This window comes from Brachyhypopomus gauderio, unplaced genomic scaffold, assembly GCF_052324685.1.
Source record: "Brachyhypopomus gauderio isolate BG-103 unplaced genomic scaffold, BGAUD_0.2 sc96, whole genome shotgun sequence".
NCBI lineage: Eukaryota > Metazoa > Chordata > Actinopteri > Gymnotiformes > Hypopomidae > Brachyhypopomus > Brachyhypopomus gauderio.
In genome coordinates this window covers 307,526-332,619 of record NW_027506917.1, presented here as the reverse complement: position 1 = coordinate 332,619, position 25,094 = coordinate 307,526, and the positions used below count along the sequence as shown (strand labels likewise).

Below are 25,094 nucleotides of genomic sequence, written 5' to 3'. Positions count from 1 at the left end.
CCTGGGCATGCTCCTGATGAAGTGGCAGATGGTCTCCTGAGGGATCACCTCCCAGACCTGGACTAAAGCATCCGCCAACTCCTGGACAGTCTGTGGTGCAACGTGACGTTGGTGGATGGAGTGAGACATGATGTCCCAGATGTGCTCAATCAGGTCTGGGGAACGGGCGGGCCAGTCCATAGCTTCAATGCCTTCACATTGCAGGAACTGCTGACACACTCCAGCCACATGAGGTCTAACATTGTCCTGCATTAGGAGGAACCCAGGGCCAACCAGCATATGGTCTCACAAGGGGTCTGAGGATCTCATCTCGGTACCTAATGGCAGTCAGGCTACCTCTGGTGTGCACATGGAGGGCTGTGTGGCCCTCCAATGAAATGCCACCCCACACCATTACTGACCCACTGCCAAACCGGTCATGCTGAAGGATGTTGCAGGCAGCAGATCGCTCTCCACGGCGTCTCATGTTATGTCTGTCACGTGCTCAGTGTGAACCTGTTTTCATCTGTGAAGAGCACAAGGTGCCAGTGGCGAATTTGCCAATCCTGGTGTTCTCTGGCAAATGCCAAGCGTCCTGCACGGTGTTGGGCTGTAAGCACAACCCCCCATCTGTGGACGTCGGTCCCTCATACCATCCTCATGGAGTCGGTTTCTAACCGCTTGTGCAGACACATGCACATTTGTGGCCTGCTGGAGGTCATTTTGCAGGGCTCTGGCAGTGCTCCTCCTGTTCCTGCTTGCACAAAGGCGGAGGTAGCGGTCCTGCTGCTGGGTTGTTGCCCTCCTACGGCCTCCTCCACGTCTCCTGGTGTACTGGCCTGTCTCCTGGTAGCGCCTCCAGCCTCTGGACACTACGCTGACAGACATAGCAAACCTTCTTGCCACAGCTCGCATTGATGTGCCATCCTGGATGAGCTGCACTACCTGAGCCACTCGTGTGGGTTGTAGAGTCCGTCTCATGCTACCACGAGTGTGAAAGGACCACCAACATTCAAAAGTGACCAAAACATCATCCAGAAAGCATAGGTACTGAGAAGTGGTCTGTGGTCCCCACCTGCAGAACCACTCCTTTATAGGGGGGGGGGGGGGGGGGGGGGTCTTGCTAATTGCCTCTCATTTCTACCTGTTGTCTATTCCATTTGCACAACAGCAGGTTAAATTGATTCACAATCAGTGTTGCTTCCTAACTGAACAGGTTGGTTTCACAGAAGTGTGGTTGACTTGGAATTATATTGTGTTGTTTAAGGGTTCCCTTTATTTTTTTGAGCAGTGTATATTTGTAACCCCGTTTTGTCCCTTGTCTCAAGAATCACTGATTTGTAATTACACCTAAGCTGTAAGGTACTGGAAAATATTGAAAATAGAAATTGAAAGAAAATAGACATTGAAAGTGCCTGACTTTGACCAGGGAAAAGGTGTATGAAAGGTGTATACAAGCCAGGCTGCATCAGGTTATTGTAGCAGCCTGGCTGATTTGGTGTTTTGGTTAAAAAATTGGAAGTTGTGATATTACATGTGCTACTCAACTTTGGAATGTTTGGTTTAGAATGTTTGGTTGGGAAGATGGAATGTTTTGATTTCAATTTTGATGCTGAAAAGCTCAGAACTGATCGTATGAGATTTTGCTCTGTGACTTACAACCCTTACAAATCTTACAAATCTTACAAATAAGATCTGATTTACTTTCTATTTTTTGTAGATCTTTCTATCTTTCTATCCTTTCTATTTTTCACCTTGAGAATGAGTTTTTACCCCTGCAGAATTGACCAGCCAAGGCCTGGGCAGGAACAAAACAACTTCATAGACACACCAGGTTGTACCACTCATGGTGAGAAAAATACATTTCCATATACTGTACATAATTTTATACTTCTATGTAAGACAGTATATTTAGTTCTTATGAGTATGGATTTCCATAGGCTTATTCATAATAATAAAAAATTAAATATACACATTTATGTAGTAGGTTTCTAAGGTTCAGAAAAATAACATGTATATTTATTCTATTGATGACTGTCAAGCTCTTTATTTCATGTGTACAGGATAATATAATTAATGGAGCATGGGTTATTTCTTTGATTTCTTTGACTCAGCACAATTTTCATAAATCCCACCATGTTACATATATGTGTTAACATTGTCCATGTGGCCATGAATAAAGCAAATAAAAATAAACATTTTTAAAAAGAAACAGATTTCTAACATCACAAATTCTTAAGCATTCTCCCCACATTCTAATGACATCACATGGCACCATAGCCCTTCTTATAATTACTTGTTCATTGGGAAACACTTACAAGGCATTTGAGCCTCACTGTGAGGCGTGCTGGGGTTTCACTTTACCTGCTGTGGGATTTTCAGGTGTGTCCTACAACCCCCAAGAGCCAGTGATCCACGGCGGAAGTACGGCCGGACCCTCAAATGTCAGCCATGTTAGCATGCCTGTAGAAGGACCATCTATATGGGACATCCACCAGCCCACAGGTCCACTCCACACTGGTACTGTGTAACACTGAAGATTACATGCATATTCAACAAACCAAACAACCATGCATGATAAAGTAGAAAAAAAAACATTTATTTGTTTGTAAGGTCTGGCAGAGGTGCAGAACCATCAGCTTTCTGCACATGACCTGACCAGCAAAACATCAGTTTTATCAGAAAATGAGACATCACATAGTCTTCAACATTGTAATGAATTCACATGGCACTGTAGCCCTTCTTATAGACCTGATTATCTTAACAGTACACGCTCATGCATCCTCTGTGCCCTGGGTTGGTGTTTTGCATTTAGGCACTGACATGGAGAGGCAGAGACACCTTGCTCAACCCCATGTTCAAGGCGAGGTTCTGAGGCAGATCCTCTTCTTTCATATAGACATTGATAAGATATTTTTACTAGGCACGCGTACTGTTTTTACAAACATTTGTGAATGGGTCACTCTCAGGAGCTCAGTGCTTTCCAGCGTGGAACTGTGACAATATGCCACCTGTGCAACAAATCCAGTCATGAAATTTCCTTGCTCCTAAACATTCGACAGTCAGCTGTATTATAAGGAAATGTGAATAACAACAACTCAGCCATGACTGCCAAGTGACCATGACTACATATTTGTATTATGAAACATGTGGACAGTATTTATTAGAAACAGGGGAAGACAAATGAACGAACCAGATGGACCAGAGGAAGACAAATGAATTTGAATGTATTTCATTTTCCATTCATTACTTTGCTGTGATATGTTTGGTGTAGAGTAGAGCACTTTAGAGTGGGCACCTTGACGACCCACATACAGTGTGGGTGTACTGTGACACTCGTTATCTGCTAGGTGGGTGTGTTTAGTCTAAGGTGATAATGCTTCGAATCATTGTTATACCAGCATAGTATAATACTGATAATACGGGTAATACTGATAATATGGATTACAGATGTCATTTTTCACTATTTTAGTACACCCCCAAACAATCTAAACAAAACATTGTCATGCTGCTTTGCTGGCTTCTGATATCTCATCTGGACTGCTGCCAAAGCATATATCTATTAATCTTTGTAATCTATGTAACATGGCTTATTTAAGTATTGGGTATCACCTGGCCAGTTTTAAACAATGCAGCAGCAGTCTGTGTGATATAAGGAGTTTGTGCTTTGTACCCACTTCTGTGGGCAAGGACAATGTGAGCTTACAAGCAAGACTAGACTTGAATGTTTTATTGCAGTCAGTTGATTGTGCCGGACCTCCGTGAAAAAATATTTTGTTTTCCACTCTTTTTTAGACACTCGGCACTCCGTGTCCACTTTTCTTTTCTTTTCTTTGCTCCTCTCATTTTTACCGAAGGGCAAAACGGCAGCAGGAAAGTTACACTCCAACGGAGGTCAATGTGTCTGGATTAATGCGCCATCTATTGGGGAGACGATGGTATTGCAGATGAAAGGGTAAAAAGGGGAAATGAATGACGTTCTTACTATCATTTAGACAGGTTTGGCAGGTTGGATTAAAAAGCCTAAGGGGCCGTAGTTTGCCCGTGTATGGCCTATACAAACTAAATTGTGTTGGGTAATTTCCACTTCCACTGAGCTAACACATCCTACCTTGCATGTATCTTGCGATCGGAATTACTACTACAAATAAGGATACACACACTATATTTGCTCATATATATAATTCTCAGATATAATTATCGGGTGTGTTAGTAATGAAAGGCGTGGGAGTTTAAAATAAACTCTAGCTTCCGAACAAAGGCCTTATTCAACAAAATTCCACACTAGAGCCAACGGATGGGACTATTAACTTTTTTTAATCCACCTCGCAAGTAGGAGCAATCCACCGAACACAACGCGAGCTGTAATCTCGCCACTCCACAAAACACAAACCCCCCAAATGTCAAAATAAAAGACCCCCAATATAAATGATGCATTAACACAAAATGGTCTCTAAAATTACAACTAAAATTGCTGTCTCTCAGTAGTTTGTGTTTTGATACTGCCTATGTATCCTATGGTTTTAAAGCAAGCATTGAAGGAGTGCCTACATTTACTCCCTCTGTGGTTTACTGGCGAGATTGGCATAGGCTTCTGCAGTCTAATGTCTAAACAAAGAAAGATGAAATTGTATTTACAGTGCATATAGTACATATACATTTTCTTCAAGCACACGAGTTACATTTTCTTCAAAGAAATGATTTAGAAATGATTGACGATGAGAAAGAGAGGATGCTCACATTTAAAATTATTATTGCAGAAAAACATGGGGAAACAGCAGTGATTAAGATTTCAACTAGCATTTCTGTTTCAATTAAATTTATTTGTATTTGATTATATTCTGTTTGAAATGTGGAATATGTTTTTTTTTTACTTGTATAATTCAGATGTGTCAACCATTGGTTAATGTTAAAATAATTCTAACGTTACTTAAAGGTTACATAAACATTGTGTTCTCTTCATTTTAGCTGAGCGCAAGGTGAGCAGAAGCTGCAAGTTGTCTGCAAAGCGAGGGCGAGAAGAGGAACCTCTGAGGCGGAGTAGGAAGAGGAAAGGGGATGCTCCTCAAGACTTGACACCCCACCCCATGGAGACGCGGGCAAAGAAGAAGAAGAGAGAGAAGAGAGAGGAGGAGTGCAAAGGTCTGTCTAGAATAGCACCCTCAACACTACCAGCATTTTACACCTGCTGAAATTTATTTTGACTGAATCTTATGTTGTACAATGATGTAACTTGTTTTTGTTTCATGTAGTGAGCTTCAATTCACGCTACACTGTGGGAGATCTCCTGGGCACAGGAGGATACGGCTCAGTGTATGCAGGAGTCCGCAAGGCTGATGGAAAACAGGTGAGCATCAGCACACAATACAAGAATGATTTTGGGACTTAATTTCTATTTTAGATTGTGATTAGAACTTTGAAAGGAGCTATTTTCCCTAGAGAGCCTTTGTTATTCACATGGCAATCAAGTGGTCAAATCTAATGTGCCTTGACCTTTTTCCACTTTTTGAACACAAAGATCCTGATTATACAATGTAATAAGCTTGACAATCTGTGGATGAGTATTTATCAGACTCCAGATTTATGAGTTACCTGAGAAGCTGTGGCTACCATCTGCAGGCCCTTAGATATATGTTAAATGTACTGACTGTTTTGTGTAAACAACTTCACTTGCTGTGTTTTTTATGTGACCAGATCGCCATTAAATTTGTGCCGAAGCATCACACAGAACGGTTCATCACTGTTGTAAGTTCAATATCTTTACTTATGTAATATTGCAACAATGTCTGGAACTTTTTAGATGGGTAAAACTGCAAAGGGACTATAAACGCAAAGCTGTTAATTTTCCATTCAGTGACTCCTCCCAACACGAATGGAAAACAGTTCACTTTTAGATTCAGGTTTCATCTAATGATTGGTACCAATCCAGATCCCTTTCATGTTAACCTGCTAACCATAATTCCACTATAAAACTTCAAACCCATACTAACCATGTGTTCCCTAATTTTAGCCCGGCGAAACTCGCAGTCTCCCCTTAGAGGTGGCTTTAATGGAGATGGTGTGCAAGCCACCTCGTTGTCAGCATATTGTGGAGCTGCTAGAATGGTTTGATTGCGACTGCTTCATCTTGATTCTGGAGCGACCCATCCCCTGCATGGACCTGTTTGATTTCTTGGACTTGCACCAATACCAACTACCTGAGCCACTGGCACGATTGATCATGCGTCAGGTGGTTCAGGCTGTCCTTCACTGCCGTGACCGTGGAGTTCTGCATAGAGACGTCAAGGAAGAAAACCTTCTGGTCAACACCGACACCCTTGACGTCAAGTTGATCGACTTTGGTTGTGGCGATCTGCTTAAGACCGAACCCTACAGGCGCTTTGAAGGTTATTCACCATAGGAATGAAATGTGCACCTCAAGTTAAAAAATGGGATCAAATTAGAGACTATTATAAACTTGTTATTTTGTTACTGATGATTCTCTCTCGTTGTCTTAGGCACCAAGGTATACCGCCCACCTGAATGGCTGATTGACAGGACGTATGAGGGCCGTCAAGCCACCATCTGGAGTCTGGGTGTGCTCCTCTACAGCATTATCTGTGGAGATGTGCCCTTTGAGAAGGAGGAGGACATTGTTGAGGCAGACCTCTGCTTCAAGGGAAACCCATCCAGAGGTGAAAAGGCAGAAGCATCTTCAAGATAACTAGAAATTCTAAATTGCAAAATGATAATTTATGTAATTATTTCATCTGGTAATGTAATACACAACCACAGATTGATAAAATGTACTAATGAAGAATGGAGAATTGGCAATACAACATTTTGTAACCGTCTTAAAATTATAAAAAAGACTTGTTCAGTCTTTTTAGTTTTTGTTAGTGATGAAGGTTTCTGTACAGTTCTGTCATTTAAAAACTTTGAATAAGCCATTAGAACAGTCAGATCAGAGGTTTCAGATGGTAACTGATTTTCTTTCTCAACTAATCCCGTTGCTACACACACAGACTGCCGCCATCTGCTAACATGGTGTCTGCAAAAGGACCCTGAAAAACGTCCTGTGCTCGAGGATGTTCTGGCACATCAGTGGTTTTCAGAAGGCCTTCAGAACTAAGTCAGGTTAGTAAATGGAACTGGGCATGAGACTAGAGGACAGCCACCAAATTACATAGTCTGGGCCACTGATATTGAGTAATAAGCAAGGTGCAATGTAATATTGGATGAGCTTATCAAGTTGTTGCTTATGGACCAGAAAAATCTGGGTCAGGCATAGTGTAGGCTACTATATAACAATTGAATGCTCTAAGTCAGGCGTACTCAACTAAATTTGTCCGCGGGCCAATTTTGGCAGATACCTTTGACCTGAGGTCCGGGGGGGGGGGGTTGTGGTGTTTTGTTCGAAACGATATGTGGTAGAAACACCCCTCAAAACAGTGGAATGGACATTTACCTGACCAATTTTAATGTTGCTATGTGTTTCAGGTTTGAAAAGTGCTGGAATTTAGGTTAAAGTACTTTATAATGCTTGAAATTGTAACTACTTGGTTTCACAACAAATATGTCTGACTGAATAGTTCTCTTGTATTAGGTTAACAAATACGAGCCTCTTGTAATTCCAGGACGAAACATGAGAACGTGAAGACGTGAAGATTGGGCGTTTTTAAAATAAACAACCATTAAATAATGTGATAAAAAGCGAATTATTTCGAGTATATGTATAAATATTTAACTTAATTATGTTTAACATGCTGGGAAATATTGAAATGGACCTTGAAAGTGACGTACAAGTGCTTGAACTCCACCTTATAAAGGTGTATGAACCCTGAAAACGTGACTTTGTTCATTGCGCTGAAGCGCGGCGCGAAGTTACAAAATTCGAGAGGTGCACGACCTCGCGAACCGACAGCGCGCGAGGCACTCGCGCACACGCGGAGCCTCAGCGATTACGTTATTTTCGCCGCGCTGACCCTCGTACACTCGTGACGGGGGGCGCGAACGTAAGTTGTTGAGCGGGGTGGCAAACGTACACTCGTGACGGAGTGTTTTTTCAATAGCCCTGAAATAAATGTTACGGTTTTGTTTTGGTCCGTATCCAGTTAATCAGGAATGAGATTGGGTCCGGACAGGACTGCGTTCGGGTCCGGATCCGGACCGCGGTCCGCCAGTTGAGTACCCCTGCTCTAAGTGGTATATGCTTATATGTAGTACTTTATTAATCAAAAATGCAATTTAGGATTGTTCTATCTGTACTGTTCCTCTATTTATTCTGAGTTCTAAATGGGTTTTTTTTCCCTATTCCATAGATTCAGTTTTGAGGGCAGCAGACGGAGGCAGTAAAGGTGTACCAAACACACTAGCTCCCGTAATGATGCCTTGCTGGCTGTGTCAGGGCTGGCTTGGATGCCACACCTTCTACCTCCATAAGAGGCACCGAGTCAGTCCTAGTGCGTTCCCGTGTGAATGTTTCTCTCCACCTTACTCTCTTTCTCTTGTTCTCTCTCTCTACCTTTTACTTTTACTTATTCGAGTATCTACCTCCTGCGCCACTTCTGGCCCATCTCAAGTTTTCCTCCAGTCTTATCTCTTCCTGTCAGTTACTCTTTTATTTTGGGAAGGGTTTTGTTTTGTTGCGGCGTTCGCCTGTTGCCGGTCACTTCCCCTGGCGTCCTTGGTTTCATTTTACGTGTTGAGTTTCTTCCGCGTTCTTTTAGTTACCTTTGTTATTTTCCTCCCGTGTCTATACGGTTTAGTTTTGCCTTTTCACATGTTGAGTATTCCACGTTGTTTTCCATTCTACGGTTGTGCTTTATTTTTACGCGTTGAGTTTTCCACATCATTTTGAGTTTCGTTTTGCCACTGTGTGTATGCATAGTGGTTTTATGCTGTGCTTTCTGTTTGTTCGCGTGTGTTTTATTTCATACACACAGTCCCAGTGATAAGCATTCATCCTTATTGGTTTCTAACGGCATTTGGGTTCAATTCTCCCTTCATATACGGTGTGTACCGGTCTGTACATTACAGTGGCCGTGAAGTGCCAACCACAACGATACTTACTAAGCACAATTACAAATGACAAAAACACAATGTCATTAACAAAAACACAACGACATTAACTAAACACAATTACAAATAACAAAAACCCAATGACATTAACAAAATCACAACATTAACTAAGCACAATTACAAATTACAAAAACACAGCGACATTAACTAAGCCCAATTACAAATTACAAAAACACAACAACATTAACAAAAACACGACATTAACAAACCGGAAAAGGTAGGTCCCAGTGGGAAAGCCTGGGAAATCGTTGATTGAACAACGCCACCCAATAGCGGTAATAACACGGAAAGGCATTGGCATCTTACGTAAAGGTTACGCTGGCATATGTCATTAACATCGACATCTTACGTACAGATGTCAGTGGCATATGCCACTGTGATTCCCTGATCCGTACACTCTGCCCGATCCGTACCGAGCATGCGTGACAAAATGTGCGCATGCGTGTTGCGATTGGCCCAGGGACGTATCGGGCAGATATTTTGCGCATGCAAACTTTGCGTTAACACTTTACGACACTACTGCTACATTTTACGACACCTTTGTAAACAGTTTAAAATAATAACAATAGTAATAATAATAATTAAATAATAATAGTAATATAAATAATAATAATATAAATTATTATAATTATTATAATTGTACCTGCGGATATATACATACAGTTAGGGCTAGAAATATTTGGACAGTGACACAATTTTCGAGTTGGGCTCTGCATGCCACCACATTGGATTTGAAATGAAACCTCTACAACAGAATTCAAGTGCAGATTGTAACGTTTAATTTGATGGGTTGAACAAAAATATCTGATAGAAAATGTAGGAATTGTACACATTTCTTTACAAACACTCCACATTTTAGGAGGTCAAAAGTAGTTGGACAAATAAACATAACCCAAACAAAAGATTTTTATTTTCAATATTTTGTTGCAAATCCTTTGGAGGCAATCACTGCCTTAAGTCTGGAACCCATGGACATCACCAAACGCTGGGTTTCCTCCTTCTTAATGCTTTGCCAGGCCTTTACAGCTGCAGCCTTCAGGTCTTGCTTGTTTGTGGGTCTTTCCGTCTTAAGTCTGGATTTGAGCAAGTGAAATGCATGCTCAATTGGGTTAAGATCTGGTGATTGACTTGGCCATTGCAGAATGTTCCACTTTTTTGCACTCATGAACTCCTGGGTAGCTTTGGCTGTATGCTTGGGGTCATTGTCCATCTGTACTATGAAGCGCCGTCCAATCAACTTTGCAGCATTTGGCTGAATCTGGGCTGAAAGTATATCCCGGTACACTTCAGAATTCATCCGGCTACTCTTGTCTGCTGTTATGTCATCAATAAACACAAGTGACCCAGTGCCATTGAAAGCCATGCATGCCCATGCCATCACGTTGCCTCCACCATGTTTTACAGAGGATGTGGTGTGCCTTGGATCATGTGCCGTTCCCTTTCTTCTCCAAACTTTTTTCTTCCCATCATTCTGGTACAGGTTGATCTTTGTCTCATCTGTCCATAGAATACTTTTCCAGAACTGAGCTGGCTTCTTGAGGTGTTTTTCGGCAAATTTAACTCTGGCCTGTCTATTTTTGGAATTGATGAATGGTTTGCATCTAGATGTGAACCCTTTGTATTTACTTTCATGGAGTCTTCTCTTTACTGTTGACTTAGAGACAGATACACCTACTTCCCTGAGAGTGTTCTGGACTTCAGTTGATGTTGTGAACAGGTTCTTCTTCACCAAAGAAAGTATGCGGCGATCATCCACCACTGTTGTCATCCGTGGACGCCCAGGGCTTTTTGAGTTCCCAAGCTCACCAGTCAATTCCTTTTTTCTCAGAATGTACCTGACTGTTGATTTTGCTACTCCAAGCATGTCTGCTGTCTCTCTGATGGATTCTTTCTTTTTTTTCAGCCTCAGGATGTTCTGCTTCACCTCAATTGAGAGTTCCTTTGACCGCATGTTGTCTGGTCACAGCAACAGCTTCCGAATGCAAAACCACACACCTGGAATCAACCCAGACCTTTTAACTACTTCATTGATTACAGGTTAACGAGGGAGACGCCTTCAGAGTTAATTGCAGCCCTTAGAGTCCATTGTCCAATTACTTTTGGTCCCTTGAAAAAGAGGAGGCTATGCATTACAGAGCTATGATTCCTAAACCCTTTCTCCGATTTGGATGTGGAAACTCTCATATTGCAGCTGGGTGTGTGCACTTTCAGCCCATATTATATATATAATTGTATTTCTGAACATGTTTTTGTAAACAGCTAAAATAAGAAAACTTGTGTCACTGTCCAAATATTTCTGGCCCTAACTGTACATACACATACATTTTATATATATAGTAGGGGTCTCAAAATCATCGTACCTGGGGGCCGCTGGAGGTAGAGTCTGGGTGAGGCTGGGCCGCATCAAATATTCCACAATAAAAGAACAATCCAATCTTCTCTAACTTAACTAACAATAATAACAATTCAGAACATGAACAGTTCTTCAGAACATTGGCTCCTCTTTCTTCCTCCTACTCCTTGCTACCAGAGACCTGGCAGCACTTCATCTTACACAGCTGAGCCACATCTGGCTTGAGGGAAGAAGCAACTGAGACCCTCAGTATGGCTTGAAGATGCTCATCAGTAAGTTTGGACCGGAACTTTGACTTATTAAAGTTCATGGTGGAGAAGAGCTTTCCACAGAGATAGGTACTTCCAAAAAGGCACATGGTCCGCTTGAACATCTTGGAAAGCTCAGGGAAGGTGGGGGGGCAATTCTCTTAAAAATTGTCCAAGGTTCTCTGCTTTTCCACTCACCTCCCTGAACTTGGCTTTGAGTTCAGAATTGCACTGCAGGTCAATTAGCTCCATTTGAAGCTCAGGAGGAGCATCTTTCACATCGAAGGAGAAGGGATCAGAATTCTTCCTGGAGCTTTACAATGGCATCAGCATACTTCTCACCACTGAATGGTGTGCCTGAATCCATGAGTGCCTTGCATGCTGGGAAATGGCAGAGGTTTGTCTGAGAAAGCTGGGCTTTTCACAACCCAAGTTTTGTGGAGAATGCTCTGATGTTGTCATAGGCAGCACTCACAAGCTGCCCCTGGCCTTGTAACTTCTTGTTCAGTACATTCAGCTCCGGTGTGATGTCAACCAGAAAAGCTAAGTCCATGATCAACTTGGGATCACTAAGTACAGGAACAGCCATCCCATCCTTCTCCATGAAGGCTTTCACTTCTGCTCTCAACTCAAAAAACCTCTTCAAGACGTTTCCCCTGCTAAGCCAGCGTATCTCTGTGAATTAGAGCACATCCTCATATGATGAGTCTATTTCCCCCAAAACGGAACTGACGGTGCTTCAAGCCCCTGGTTCTGATATGGTTGATGCATTTCACAACATCAAACATCACACTGTCAAACTTCAGGCATTTGCTGCAAAGGGCCGGCTGATGGATAATGCAATGGAGAGCAATAGCCTCTTCCACACCTTCTTCCTCCAGTTTTCTTTGAACAAGTCCCACGAGTCCATTCTTCCTCCCTGTCGTTGATGGTGCTCTGTCGGTTATTCCAGCAAAACTCTTCCATAGCAAGCCAGCATCCACAATGGCATCTTCCAAAATATCTCCTGAGCAGTGGTCTGGCCATGCATTGGAATCACTGTGAGCAACTCCTCCATTACTTCAAAACAACCGTCAACACCACGGACATAAATTGCGAGCTGCGCAGTGTCAGTGACGTCTGTGCTCTCATCAAGAGCAACAGAGTATGCATGGAAATGTTTAGCTTTCTCACGCAGTTGATCGTAAATGTTACCTGACAGGTCAGAAATGCGCTCTGCCACTGTGTTGGCTGAAAGGCTGATGTTACTAAACTGACCCCTTCTTTTCTGGACAGACTACTTGCTGCATTTAACATGCACTTTTTGATGAACTCGCCATCTTTGAATGGCTTTCCAGCCTTAGCAATCACCTCACTCATCACGCAGCTAACTTCGACAGCAGCATCACTTTCTTTGCTTGCCTTCTTGAAAAAATCTTGCTACCGCAGTAGACATGTTTTAAGCTTGGCGGCACAGCACTTTCTCTCTTCTCCCTGATATTTTGCATATTCCTCAGCATGTTTAGTTGTGTAATGACGTCTGATATTGTACTCCTTGTGCACAGCAACTTTATCTGAGCATATAAGACATGTCGGGATGCCCCTGAGCTCTACGAAAAAGTAGTCTATCTCCCACTTCTCAAGATATTGTCTGTGCTCATGGCTAACCTTTCTGTTCACAGCAGGTTTTGAGAAAGACATGACATGAGCCGTAGAACAAGGCTCTTACTTAAACCTGGAGCCATAGAGGCAATAAAGTAAATTAAGTTTTACTTCAGTAAATATTATTTTATCTTAACCTAAATATAGTTAGTTCTGTAGGCCTCATCTCCAAAACCATCAGGCAGTAAAGAGTCTAGAAAAATGATCTCTTTCTCTGCTACCAGTAAAACCTGCATTGGGCATATTTAAAAATGACCAGATAGGCAACTTATTATTTTGTTCTATCAGAATCAGAAAAGAATCTCTAAATATCTATCTTAATAGTTGTAACTCAACGCATAGCAAAAAGTGATATGCCTGATCCTTTTGCCTATTCCATGCAGGAAACAAAATAGCATCCTTGGAGCACTGACTGTCCTGGTATTGTAGAGAAATACATATAAAAAGATTACTTCGTTTTTGTACAAAATTATGGGCATTCATGAGTGTGACTTATATAAGTGCCTTATAACAATATTACCGGTAAGCTTGACAGTGGGTCCACATCTGATGTCTTCCACGTGGGAATGACATACATGTCCACAATGTGAACATCTTTGCCCTATTTAAGAATAATTAGGAACTCTATAAAAATACCCATACAAAAAAAGGACATTAAACCCACAAAACAATAATTTGACTCTTGATTACATGTCTTCGAGCAGCAGTGATGAGCTTAAAACATGCATTCTCAATCTATAAAAACAAAACGGAGTAAAATGCAAACAAAATCAATTTAGTTAGATTTTTCTTAGAGTAAACATTCTGCAACATATATAATATATACAGTAGATTCCATGCATCGGTTTAATCCGAGACTCCAGAAGTCCTCACGTGTTAGACAGACATCACCATCTTTAATGATAAGCTCTGTTTCTGGACGGCTAGTGTCCAAAATGTATTTCAGCTGAAATTAATAATAATAATCAGTTACTTAATTTAGAGTGTGAGAGACAGTGCTTGACAGTGTAAGAGTGAGAGTTAAATAATGTGAGGAAGCGAAGTTCACATGACGAGTTTAGATGAAACTGTTTTTCTTCAATAGGACCCAAGTATTTTTCCCATTTCTCCACAGAGAAAGCATATAAATGCTCATAATTTTTAGGTGTCCAGTATTCATGGTCCTGATGCGACATGAAACTGGTTGGTCCATAGTCTGACAAGAGAAATTAGGAATATTATTAAGAGTAGAAATTTCCCAATATACAATAATCTTGAACACCAATGACGACAAAACTTTTCAATTGGTAGAAAGGCCTAAGACGTGAGACATTAATGCAGCAACGAGTCCCTTAGTCTTTCACCACAGTTGTCACACCTTTAGCAGTGATGGTATCTACAGAAAAAGGCCCTTGATGCCGGTCTGCAAGGGAGTCTTTTCTGTGTGTTTTATTAGGGTTTTGGAATATCAACACCTCATCACCTGCACTCGAAACTGCATGTTTAACATTGCGAGCTGCAAATATGTTCTCGTTCAGCTGTGTAAATATCAAAGTAAAAATGTAAATGTAAAATGTGATATGGTAAATATGATAATATAAAAGTTAAGTTATACTGAATATTAACCTCATTAACAAACTCTCTTCCCTGGTCAGTAATAATTTTCTTGACCATGCCGAACAAGTACAGCTTCTTAATGATTGCAGCTGACACTTCACTTGTGATCTTAGATTGCAGAGGCTCAGCAACAACCCATTTTGTATACAAGTCCGTCATAGTCACATATTTGTTGTATGTACATATACATACATTATATATAAAATGTAAATAAAAATGTAATTGTGCCATATTTTGTCAATTGTGATTTTTCACCGCAATCGAAATTTGTCCTCTGCATTTTACCCATCTGTGCAGTTAGAACACACACACACACTAGTTATTACTAGGGGGCTGTGGATCACATGTGCCCAGAGCAGTGAGCAGCCCTAGTCCGGGGAGCAGTTGGGGTTAGGTGCCTTGCTCAAGGGCACCTCAGTCATGGCCTCAGGTCTGTAAATCGAACCCACGACCCTCCGGTCACAAGACCAGTTCCCTACCACCAGGCCATGACTGCCCTGTATATACATAATAATAAAATATATATATATATATAAATATTATACACGCACACACACACACACACACGCACGCACACACACACACACACACACACACACATATATATATATATATATATATATATATATATATATATATATATATATATATATATATATATATATATAATGAGACTGTGGTTTCCTATTTGTCTGAATTTTCCCATGATGCCAAAAAAATTCTACTACCACCCAAGAGTGGGTAGTCTTTGTTTATCCCCCGGTGCAAATGTAGACAGATTCTGCTGTACCATTTTTCAAAAATCCACATTGAAGTCTTAATATGTTCTTAGGGCTTGGAGATAAATTTATCAGAAATTGGTTATCAGTTTCTCAGAAATCTCCCATAATTCCAAAAGACTGCTGCATGAGAGTATGAACCCTTAACTATCATCACAGTAAGTTTGCACAGATTGCACTGTACCATTTCCTCATAAATCTATTTTAGGTTCATAATGCATTTAGGCGAATTAAAGCACTCATGTCAAATAGGCTGAATTAGGACATCAATTTATCAGAAATCATCCACTATAGTTTGTGACCCTCTCTTTAATTTCCCTAATCAACTATGTGCATAAGACAATCAATTTGTAAAAATTAAAAATCAGGTTACTCAAATGATAATTTTTGCTTGCTGTGGAACTTTGATCATGATTACAATGACAAAGAACTCTAGAAGCTTCTCTGGCCTCATATACCCATGATGCCTTGCAGAGATATGCCAGAGAAAGGCTCTAGATAGAACATGCTGATGTAGGTTCACCAGCAAAAGACCAACTGGCCACATATCTGCATATTCCCACTGAGGCCAACTCTGATATGGGCAGAAATGTATTTAAATGGTTAAATACATGAGTACATGCCACACTGTGTACAGTGGAAAAGAAGAGGAAATTGCAGGCAAAACTAGCATCCACTTCTAAAACATGCCGTTTCAGACTTGAGGTAAGAAGTTTCAAGGAATACGTCACCTATAAACACAAAAAACAAAACATCAACTAACTAGTCAGGAGCAGCCAGCATAATTTCAGCCAGCTCTGATTTCATTATTTCTAGGTGGAGGACTCCTACAATGTTCCTTGCCAAATGCTGGATGTGTTCAAAACATTCTTTCAGAGGACATACTGTAAACCCAAAGAATCATGGATAAAATAAGACCACCGTAGCTGCACCTCTCCAGGTGACCAGTAAGCTGTTGAGAACCTGACAAAAGAAGCTTCTGCAGGTCATTTCCTAGACATTGACCTACAATCTCATAAGCACGAAACCTGCTGGCACCCAAATGGGGCGTGTGATGGAGCTACCCTTCACCACAATGTACACAACATAAGTATTGACATTGATTTCATTATGTAAGTTAATAACTAAATGAAGACACATAGGATGCAATTTACTTTTTATTGAGTAATATTAATCAGCTTACCAAGGGAGAACCTGCACAGAAAAAAGGAAAGGTTATATAATGTATGTAATGAAAAATGTTCATTTTATTTGAGCAATACCGGTGACTGGTATGCAGAGAAAGGCAGCCATGTTGTTTTGTTGAGAAAACAGATTGGGTTCTGTAGAGTCAGGGTTGCCAGGTCCTACAAAAATATCCTACACAAATTCAGTGTAAAACCCGCCCTTCAGTCAATAACTTTAGGGTTTGGGCTAGTTTAGGCTTCTGAAGGGCCTAAACTAAAATTGACTATTATATCGGGATCGATTCTTAGTTTTGATTTGTAACTCCTGCCCAAAAAACTGCACCCAGCAACCCCAGAATTTTTACCTGCGGCTGGATTTTCAAACCAGCCCAATTTGGCGTGAAAACTGCGAACCTGGCAACTATGTGTAGAGTGCTTTTATGGGTTGGGTTTTACCACCAAAAATCCAGGAAGTGACATCACACCACTTCCTGTGTAGCACTATAAAAGGCCTGATGAGAATTGTTTGAGCAGGTTTTTGGTGGGAGAGTATGTAATGCTGAAAGTAAGAAATGATCTTGACGCTTGAACTGTGCAGTGTGACAATTGATGTGAGGAACTTGTGAACTATCACATTTTGGGTTTTTTATGTCTTGGTTTTTTTCTGTAAATAGTTTTCTTGCCTCTACATGGGGATTAAATAAACACATGCTACTTCTTGACACCCTGCCTGAACCAGACCCTGTGCCTTGTCTGCCGGTCACTCACAGGGCGAACAGATCAAGGCCATGCAGAAGTGTCAGAATGTTATGTTTCTGTGCGGGATGCAGGATTTGATGTGTTAAACCATGAGTGGTAACAGAGGGTGGTCTTTCCCTGGAGGTCATACATAGGCATAGTGGGGGAAGTGTGACTCAAGGAGTCCCCATTGAAATGGGCTAAAACTGACCGTTTGTGTTTTGGTTTATCTGTGTATTTGCCAGGCTTGCTTGGACTCATTTTGCAGCATGTTGTGTAGTGGGAAAGACTACGTCTTCAGTTCAGAAAGAAGGTAGAGACACAGAGGTGGGGGTCCTGTGTGTAAATGTACTATGTTGGTTATATCATCAAACAAATTCCCACAGATTAACCTGTTGTTGATAACTGCGGTTCCTTTGATATGCGCTGGGTGTTAAAGGAAGAGGAGTTTGGTGTAGGGTCTCTTCTGTTTTCCTCTCTTCCCCTCTGCTTTCTTGCACATTGAGACACCCTGCACTGGTCTGTATAACTGTTTCCATGAGAATAACTACCTTTTCATACATTGATTTAGAATAGTACTGTTTGATAATAAATTAATCTAGTTGTTAATAGATAAATCTAGTTAATTGCTTAACCAACTTTTCTTAGTTATATCCATAGCAGGCCAGATTAACTCCTAATAAGTATCAGATAAAGGTAAATGTATAATAACACCTATTCCCTATAAAATACTTAATCTGTTGCATACGTTTTATATGCCAACCCCTTAGTAACTGTAGCTGTATAGTAAACCTCTGACAAAGCAGGCTACTGTTTATAGCAAGGAACTTTGTGAAGTTGGTTAGTTATATCCCGTAACCTACAGTGAGCTATTGGATAAGTGAGTTCCCTTAACCTTTATTTAAACCTTAACCAAAACTATTACATATTATGCACATTAGTCCTTCATCTGCACCTATTTCCATCTTTAGTTGTAGGTAAGCAGGGTTGAGGAGTTAAGCATCAAAACAAAAACCCATACAGCCAACCAAGATGAGCTCTGTTCAGGCAGAAGACTCAGATGCAGTAGTAGAGATGGTGTACAGGAACCCAACCCTTTCTCCAAGACACAGCACACGCCCCCTACTGGCCTCCATAGGACCAGGACAGAGGAGAGCAGGATGAAAAGTGGAACAGTCACGTACAATCCTGCAGATACAATCCTGTCTTCACCAACGTGTTTACCCACCACTCAAGCTTGGTTGGTTCTTCCTTCAGGGTGCAGATGTCTGGCTAAACAACAATGAGGGAAAATGAAACATGATTAAAAAATGCAAAGAATCCACGTGTGCCGGTCATTCACCACTTTTCTTGAAGGATTTCAGTGTGGATCTGCAAACCCTTGTGTATCAGCAGGGTCTCAGAGGAAGAGGCATGATGGGCAGGAAGACGGCTCCTCCCCCTTGTCGAAGGTCTGCCCGTGGCGTTGCAGAATGGCAGCTTCAGGTTCAGTTCCATCTTTACTAGAGGAACCCCTTCCTGCACGTGTCCCACTTGAACAGCTCCTTGCTGCTGAGTGTGTGTTCCTTTATGTGCTTGTGCAGGCAGGCTGTCTGTTTGGTTGTATCATGAGCATTTGGGGGAATTTCCACTACACTCAAATATAACCGAATCTTGTATGTTTATTATGTATGGTGTATTCTTAATTTAGCTGTGACTGTAGTTAGTAGACTACTGTAAAATCTTTATTATCATTGTGCAATATTGTGTGCTGATGGTGATATTGTGCAATGAACCCAAGTGTTGGTTGGCTTTTCCTGCTCCCTGTAACAGGTGATGCCTGAAACTTTACAATGTTATTCATGTCCCAGCTTGTGCTTTGAACCAGCTACTTCATCAAGGTGGGGCTTTACATCTGATAGTGTCAGAGGTATTTTGTGTGTGTGTGTTTTTAACATGTTGTCTTCTCACTCACTCAGGTGCAGGTTTAAAAATGCTGGAAACACTGTCTCTCTGCCGTGCTACAGGCAATCATGCTCGACTGACTGACTTTCAGCAAAACGAAACCTAACTCAAATCCGACCACAAGGGGGTAGTAAATCAACAAAATATAATCACAGGCCTTTCTTATGAACATTTCTCAGTATCGCAGTACATGTACTCTGCCTCCAACCTGGCTTGAAACCCCTGTTCTCAGTGTCCACCTTACGTTTAGCCATTTTTGAGGAGGGGGATAGCTGAACGTTGATGTCTGCTTTGACTGCTGATTTAGGTTTATACTTTCGCGAGTGACCATAGTGCGCGACTCCGAATTTTAATGTTGCTTTGTGTTGCAGGTTTGAAAAGTGCTGGAATTTAGGCTAAAGTACTTGAAAATGCTTGAAATTGTAACTACTTCGTTTCACAACAAATTGCTGTATTACGTTACGTTAACAAATACGAGCCTCTTGTAATTCCAGGACGAAACATGAGAGATCATGAAGACGTTAAGATTGAGCGTTTTGAAAATAAAAAACAACCATTAAATAATGTGATAAAAAGCGAATTATTTCGAACCATTTCGAGTATATGTATAAATATTTAACTTAATTAAGTTTAACGTGCTGGGAAATATTGAAATGGACCTTTAAAGTGACGTACAAGTGCTTTAATTCCACCTTATAAAGGTGTATGAACCCTGCAAACATGACTTTGTTCATTGCGTTGAGGCGTGGCGCGCGCAAAGTTACAAAATTCGAGATGTGCCCGACCTCGAGAATCGACAGCACGCGAGACCCTCGCGCACAGGCAGAGCCACTGCGATTACGTCATTTTCGCCGCGCGGACCCTCGCGGGCCTTGACTTTGACATATGTGTTTTAGATGAACTGAATCATTAGAATCAGTTCACTAAATAGATTCCTTCAAAAGATTCGTTCACCGAATCGTTAAGTGCTTGGCAGGACTCCGACACACCTGGGTCACTCCACTATAATGGTTCAAATTGGACTTTGACATTTTCAAATTTTTTGCTTAAATGTATAATTTCTCTGTATACATCACAGCATTAAGGATATTTTTACCAATCAGAAAATCATATTTCCTCATCTCAGGCATTAGCTCTTTATTATTATTGGTCATTTTTTCAAGATCTGGGCAATGTTTTTCTTCAACCCCATTACGTACACAGTGGAAGCTCTCTGAATATGATCATAAAATGCATTTCTGAAGAAATCAATATTTTCATATTCATCAGATATCCTCAACACTAATTCAATAACTGTGAATACAAAAATGATATAGAATCTCACTTTTTTGCAATACTAAAGTCTGAAATGTCCCTTTTCATGAAAGCGCTCTTGTCATTTTTCATTAAAAGTGTGGTTCAACTAAAGAATCTTCACAAAAATCAATAAGCTTATAATAACTCAACATTTTAGACAGAAGTCAACAAACATTAAATTACTTTTCAATGCATTTTTTTAAAATTATGTATTAAAATGTAGGTGTGACAGGGTTGAGACTAGGGTAACGGGGTTGAAGATGGTAATGGGGTTGAAAGGACAAACAGGGCTTAGAGGACAGGATGCTGGAAATTCTGTCAGTCATCATTTCAGTCATCTTCACTTGGACCTGGCATGGAGTTGGGTTTAGGGGGATACTGCCCCTACTATACCTCAGTGAGAAGGTGAGCTCCTATCTTTGCATGTAGAAGAGCAGGTAGGCTGTTCTTGCCCTGCGCTTAAGGATTGCTGGCTCATTCATTTTTGAAACCTTTGAATCATTGAATGTTAACCAGCTTTCTCCTTTCTCCTCAGCTACGTCACTGATGTAGTGCCTTGTCAGGGTAGCAAGATGTCATTAGTCACTTTAGTTTCTACTGCATGTTTGTGGATAATGTCAGACTGCTCACCACTGAAAAATTTGCAACAGGGCAGATGTAAGAGAAGGAGGAAACCCTGAGTGTCTCTCCCTCCTTTTTCAGCTGAAGCAAACACATCATCAGGAACTCATGGGCATCCTGTGGAAGACAGTACATCAGAAGAGCATTGCTCCTGGACTTCAGCAGCAACAGAGTGAGAAAATAAAGAAGGTTGTGTGCAGTTCCTGCAGACTACTGCATGTGGTTCTGATGTGTTCTGAATGGCTCAGAGGTTGTTTAACTGAACCTGTTCGTAGTCCTCTCCAAACGCAGGGCATCTGACTGAAATACAGGCATTCAGGGCTCTCAGGAGCTTCTTCTTCTGTGAAGAGCTACGACTAGTGAGCCTGCCTTGCTGCAAATCTGCAAAACATCTACGCACGGTAACAGGGAGACCAATGTGGTTTATTTCTCTCTGCATCACAACACCTCCCTAAGCACTCATATTTGAACAGTTCAGTTAGACACGTGAATCCTCTGTTCCTGATCTGGTACCTGAGCATCTGGCAGCTGGATGTCCGCTTAGCAATCGACCCCCCACCCCCCCCTCAACAACTTTCGTTCCATTGATGTGTATCAATCTGGTAGCCCTCCGCTATAATTGGTATTCAAGAAGTAGCTCCCAGTTTCAAAAATGTTGGTGACCCCTGCAGTAGACACTGCAGGATTCAAGATACCATTGAGTCAGACTACTACTAAACTACAGGAGTCCATGTCATTATCTAGTGTTTTTGTAAGTTAGACATTTGCCAAGAAGCACAAATAACCATCGACAGACATACCATTTAAAGAACAACCTCAAGTGGTATCAGCTGAGTTAGTGCTCTGGTAAGAACTCAACAAACAGGTGGGTCTTCAGTCTACGCTTGAAGATAGCAATAGACTCTGCAGTCCTAGCAGCTTATGGAATATTGTTCCACCATCTTGGAGCCAGGACGGAGAATAGTCTGGAGCTTTGTCTTCCATGAGACTTTAAGCATGGAGTTTCAAGTCGAGCCATCTTGAGTTTCTGAGTATTCGCTGTACGGATCGGCTTTTGACCATGGACATCATGTAGGGAGGGGCCAGTCCATTTTTGGCTTTGTAAGCAAGCATCAAGGTTTTATATCTGATGCGTGCCGCTACTGGAAGCCAGTGAAGAGAGCGTAGCAGAGGAGTCACATGTGAGAACTTGGGGAGATTGAAGACCAGTCATGCTGCAGCATTCTGAATTAGTTGTAGAGGTCTGATGAGGGTGACAGGAGCACTGATAATCAGCTGCTGATAACCAAAAATCCCATAACGGTCGAATCTGAAATCCTGATGGTTGTCCACGGTGATGATGAATAGTCCACGGATGGTGATTCTTTCTGGCTTTCCTCACAGTTCCTTGCACACTGACAATGGTGATTGTTCTAATAATCCAGACGATCAGTTCTTGATGTTGTTAAGTCCTCTGGTCTTGATACTTATAGTCAAGACTCTTCGTTACTTTGATGCAGGCCACGGCACTAGCGCTGGCAAAGTGGTGAAGGGTAAGCTACAACTACAAAGAAAAGATTAGGTTGAAGGGACGTTGACAGTAGCATGTCCATTCTTACTGAAATTGTGAACCTGTTCCCATGACTCACCTCTGCATCTATCCAGTAGAATTGTTGAGCACCCACCAGTGCTCACTCTGCCACCCACTGTAGATGGACTTGTGCTGAAGCTTCACCTCCACCACCTGCATTTTATGGGTTTTGCATCGTCAAAGTAGCAAAAAACTCATTTTGGTCTGGGGGCCGAATACAACTTAATCGGACCTCAAGGGGGCCAGACCAGTAAACTCATTACAAAAAATTACATGGAACTAATAATAATCAATCAATCAATCAATCAATCATCAGTTATTCATATACAGTGTTGCAAATAACAATAATTATTTATAATATAATTATTATTACAATAATAAGAATGCATTATTTTTAACAGCGTTAGGTAATGGCGTCATTTTGTCAGTAAAGGGATAATATAATTAATTACTTTTCCTGTCGTTACAACGCCGTTGACGTTACTGGTCATTAAAAGCGGTGCGTTACTATATATTGATATACTAACAGTAATGCGAGCGGACCGCTGCCCAGGCTAGTGAGGAGTAACAGATCTCGATAGGTCACAAGTTCTCGGTGTAACACCTGTTTATCTTAACAAGTCAGTAAGCGATTGGCTAAGGCAGCGTTATGGTAGCCAATCAGAGCCAGTGTTTTTACACGCGTGCCGAAGCACTCCAGTGACACGACACAAACGGAGAAGAGACAGAAATGGCGAGTCAGAAGTAAGCTGAAGAAAAATTTGCATATTCAAGTTGGCGATATAAACATTATTTAAGAAAATACTTGAAGTTCCTGAATGTCTACCAGACTGGGTATTTGATTTATTTAATTAAGAATAGAGGTTTAATTGTTAAGTTTACTTCTGTTGTGAACAAACCAGTTCTCAGGTTGAGAGAATTTAATTTAATTTGATAGATGTAAATGCACTTTATATAGTGTAACTGTTTACTTTTGTTTCTTTTTTTCCAAAGTTTTGGGATTATAAAGGATTTTATCCTGCACTGGTATGTTGATGTGCAATAAATGTCAAAATTTAAACACCTTTATGATCTACTCATTTCAACTGACTGTGAAAACTGCTTTTTCAAAAAATCCTTATTCATTGGCATATAACTTTTGTACTGTAATGCAAATAGTTACTTTCCCTGGTAACGAGTTACTTTTATTATAGAGTAATTCAGTTACTAACTCAGTTACTTTTTTGAACAAGTAGTGAGTAACTATAATTACTTTTTTAAAGTAATGTTCCCAACACTGCTCATACCTGAATACATTTAGACTTACTTATGGGGTATTTAGAAAATGATTCCTAAAGGCATCTTTACTTATTTTTACTCTTATTTGTGTTTTTCAGCAATCAGAATTTTCTGTGACGTATAAGGGTGTCTCCATCGATTCAGGTGGCCTTTTCAGGTCACATGAATCTAATCACACCCAGACCCTGGAGACACCGGACCCTGCTGTTTTCTCCACCAGACCAGACCCACCAAGAGGACCCCCTCCACGCCCACCTCCAGGCTTTTAATCACCTACACAGCATTTTAATAGATTCTTATACAAAGTTCTAATCTCACTATGTATCATGCTTTTTACTTTTCCACATAAAAACAAAATGTTTTGAACTATTGAACTATGTTTGGTCTTTGTGGAGATGCCTTTGGGGGGGGGGGGGGTGGATGCGGCTTCACAACAATGTATACACTGAAAAGGCCAGGGTTTTCCCCGAAAACATGACTTAACTCCAACGATAGACTTCACCCATTGTTTTTTAATTTGTGCAGCACACACATGAACATAGTCCCTTAAACTGGATAAAACATTGGTAAAACTGTGCAGTAAAAGCTTAGCGGCATGTCTGGCCACACTCGCTGCCCCCGTGAAGTTCTCCCTTGAAAGATCCTATGCTCGGCATTTAAATGAGTAGCCCCGGCCCCAACTTTGTTAGACTCTACCACCTACGTTGGAGCAGGACTACATACGTCGCCATTGAAACATGTACAACATACACAAACATAACTGTATGCTATTGTTTGCTAAACATCACATTCAGCATTACAACTTTTCCTGTCCTCCTCCTACAG

At 41.1% G+C, this 25,094-nt stretch overlaps 1 protein-coding gene across 1 annotated transcript; it reads left to right on the top strand.

The window, feature by feature from the left end:
* Positions 1 to 1,631: 1,631 nt before the first annotated feature.
* LOC143496548 (serine/threonine-protein kinase pim-2-like) lies at positions 1,632 to 8,146 on the top strand. Its single transcript, XM_076992721.1, has 9 exons — positions 1,632 to 1,828; positions 2,362 to 2,499; positions 4,948 to 5,121; positions 5,232 to 5,326; positions 5,674 to 5,724; positions 5,990 to 6,365; positions 6,477 to 6,653; positions 6,984 to 7,095; positions 8,073 to 8,146. The coding sequence occupies exons 1-8, from the start codon at positions 1,741 to 1,743 to the stop codon at positions 7,088 to 7,090; spliced, it is 1,206 nt and encodes a 401-aa protein (XP_076848836.1). The 5' UTR covers positions 1,632 to 1,740; the 3' UTR covers positions 7,091 to 7,095; positions 8,073 to 8,146.
* The last annotated feature ends 16,948 nt before the right edge of the window (positions 8,147 to 25,094 follow it).

What these genes read in the sequence shown, in the direction of transcription:
- LOC143496548 (XM_076992721.1), top strand. Translation starts at nt 1,741, where the DNA reads ATGAGTTTTTACCCCTGCAGAATTGACCAGCCAAGGCCTGGGCAGGAA. An exon ending in ACCAGGTTGTACCACTCATG is followed by an intron (nt 1,829 to 2,361) that starts GTGAGAAAAATA and finishes TGGGATTTTCAG; the next exon opens with GTGTGTCCTACAACCCCCAA. An exon ending in GCAAGGCTGATGGAAAACAG is followed by an intron (nt 5,327 to 5,673) that starts GTGAGCATCAGC and finishes TTATGTGACCAG; the next exon opens with ATCGCCATTAAATTTGTGCC.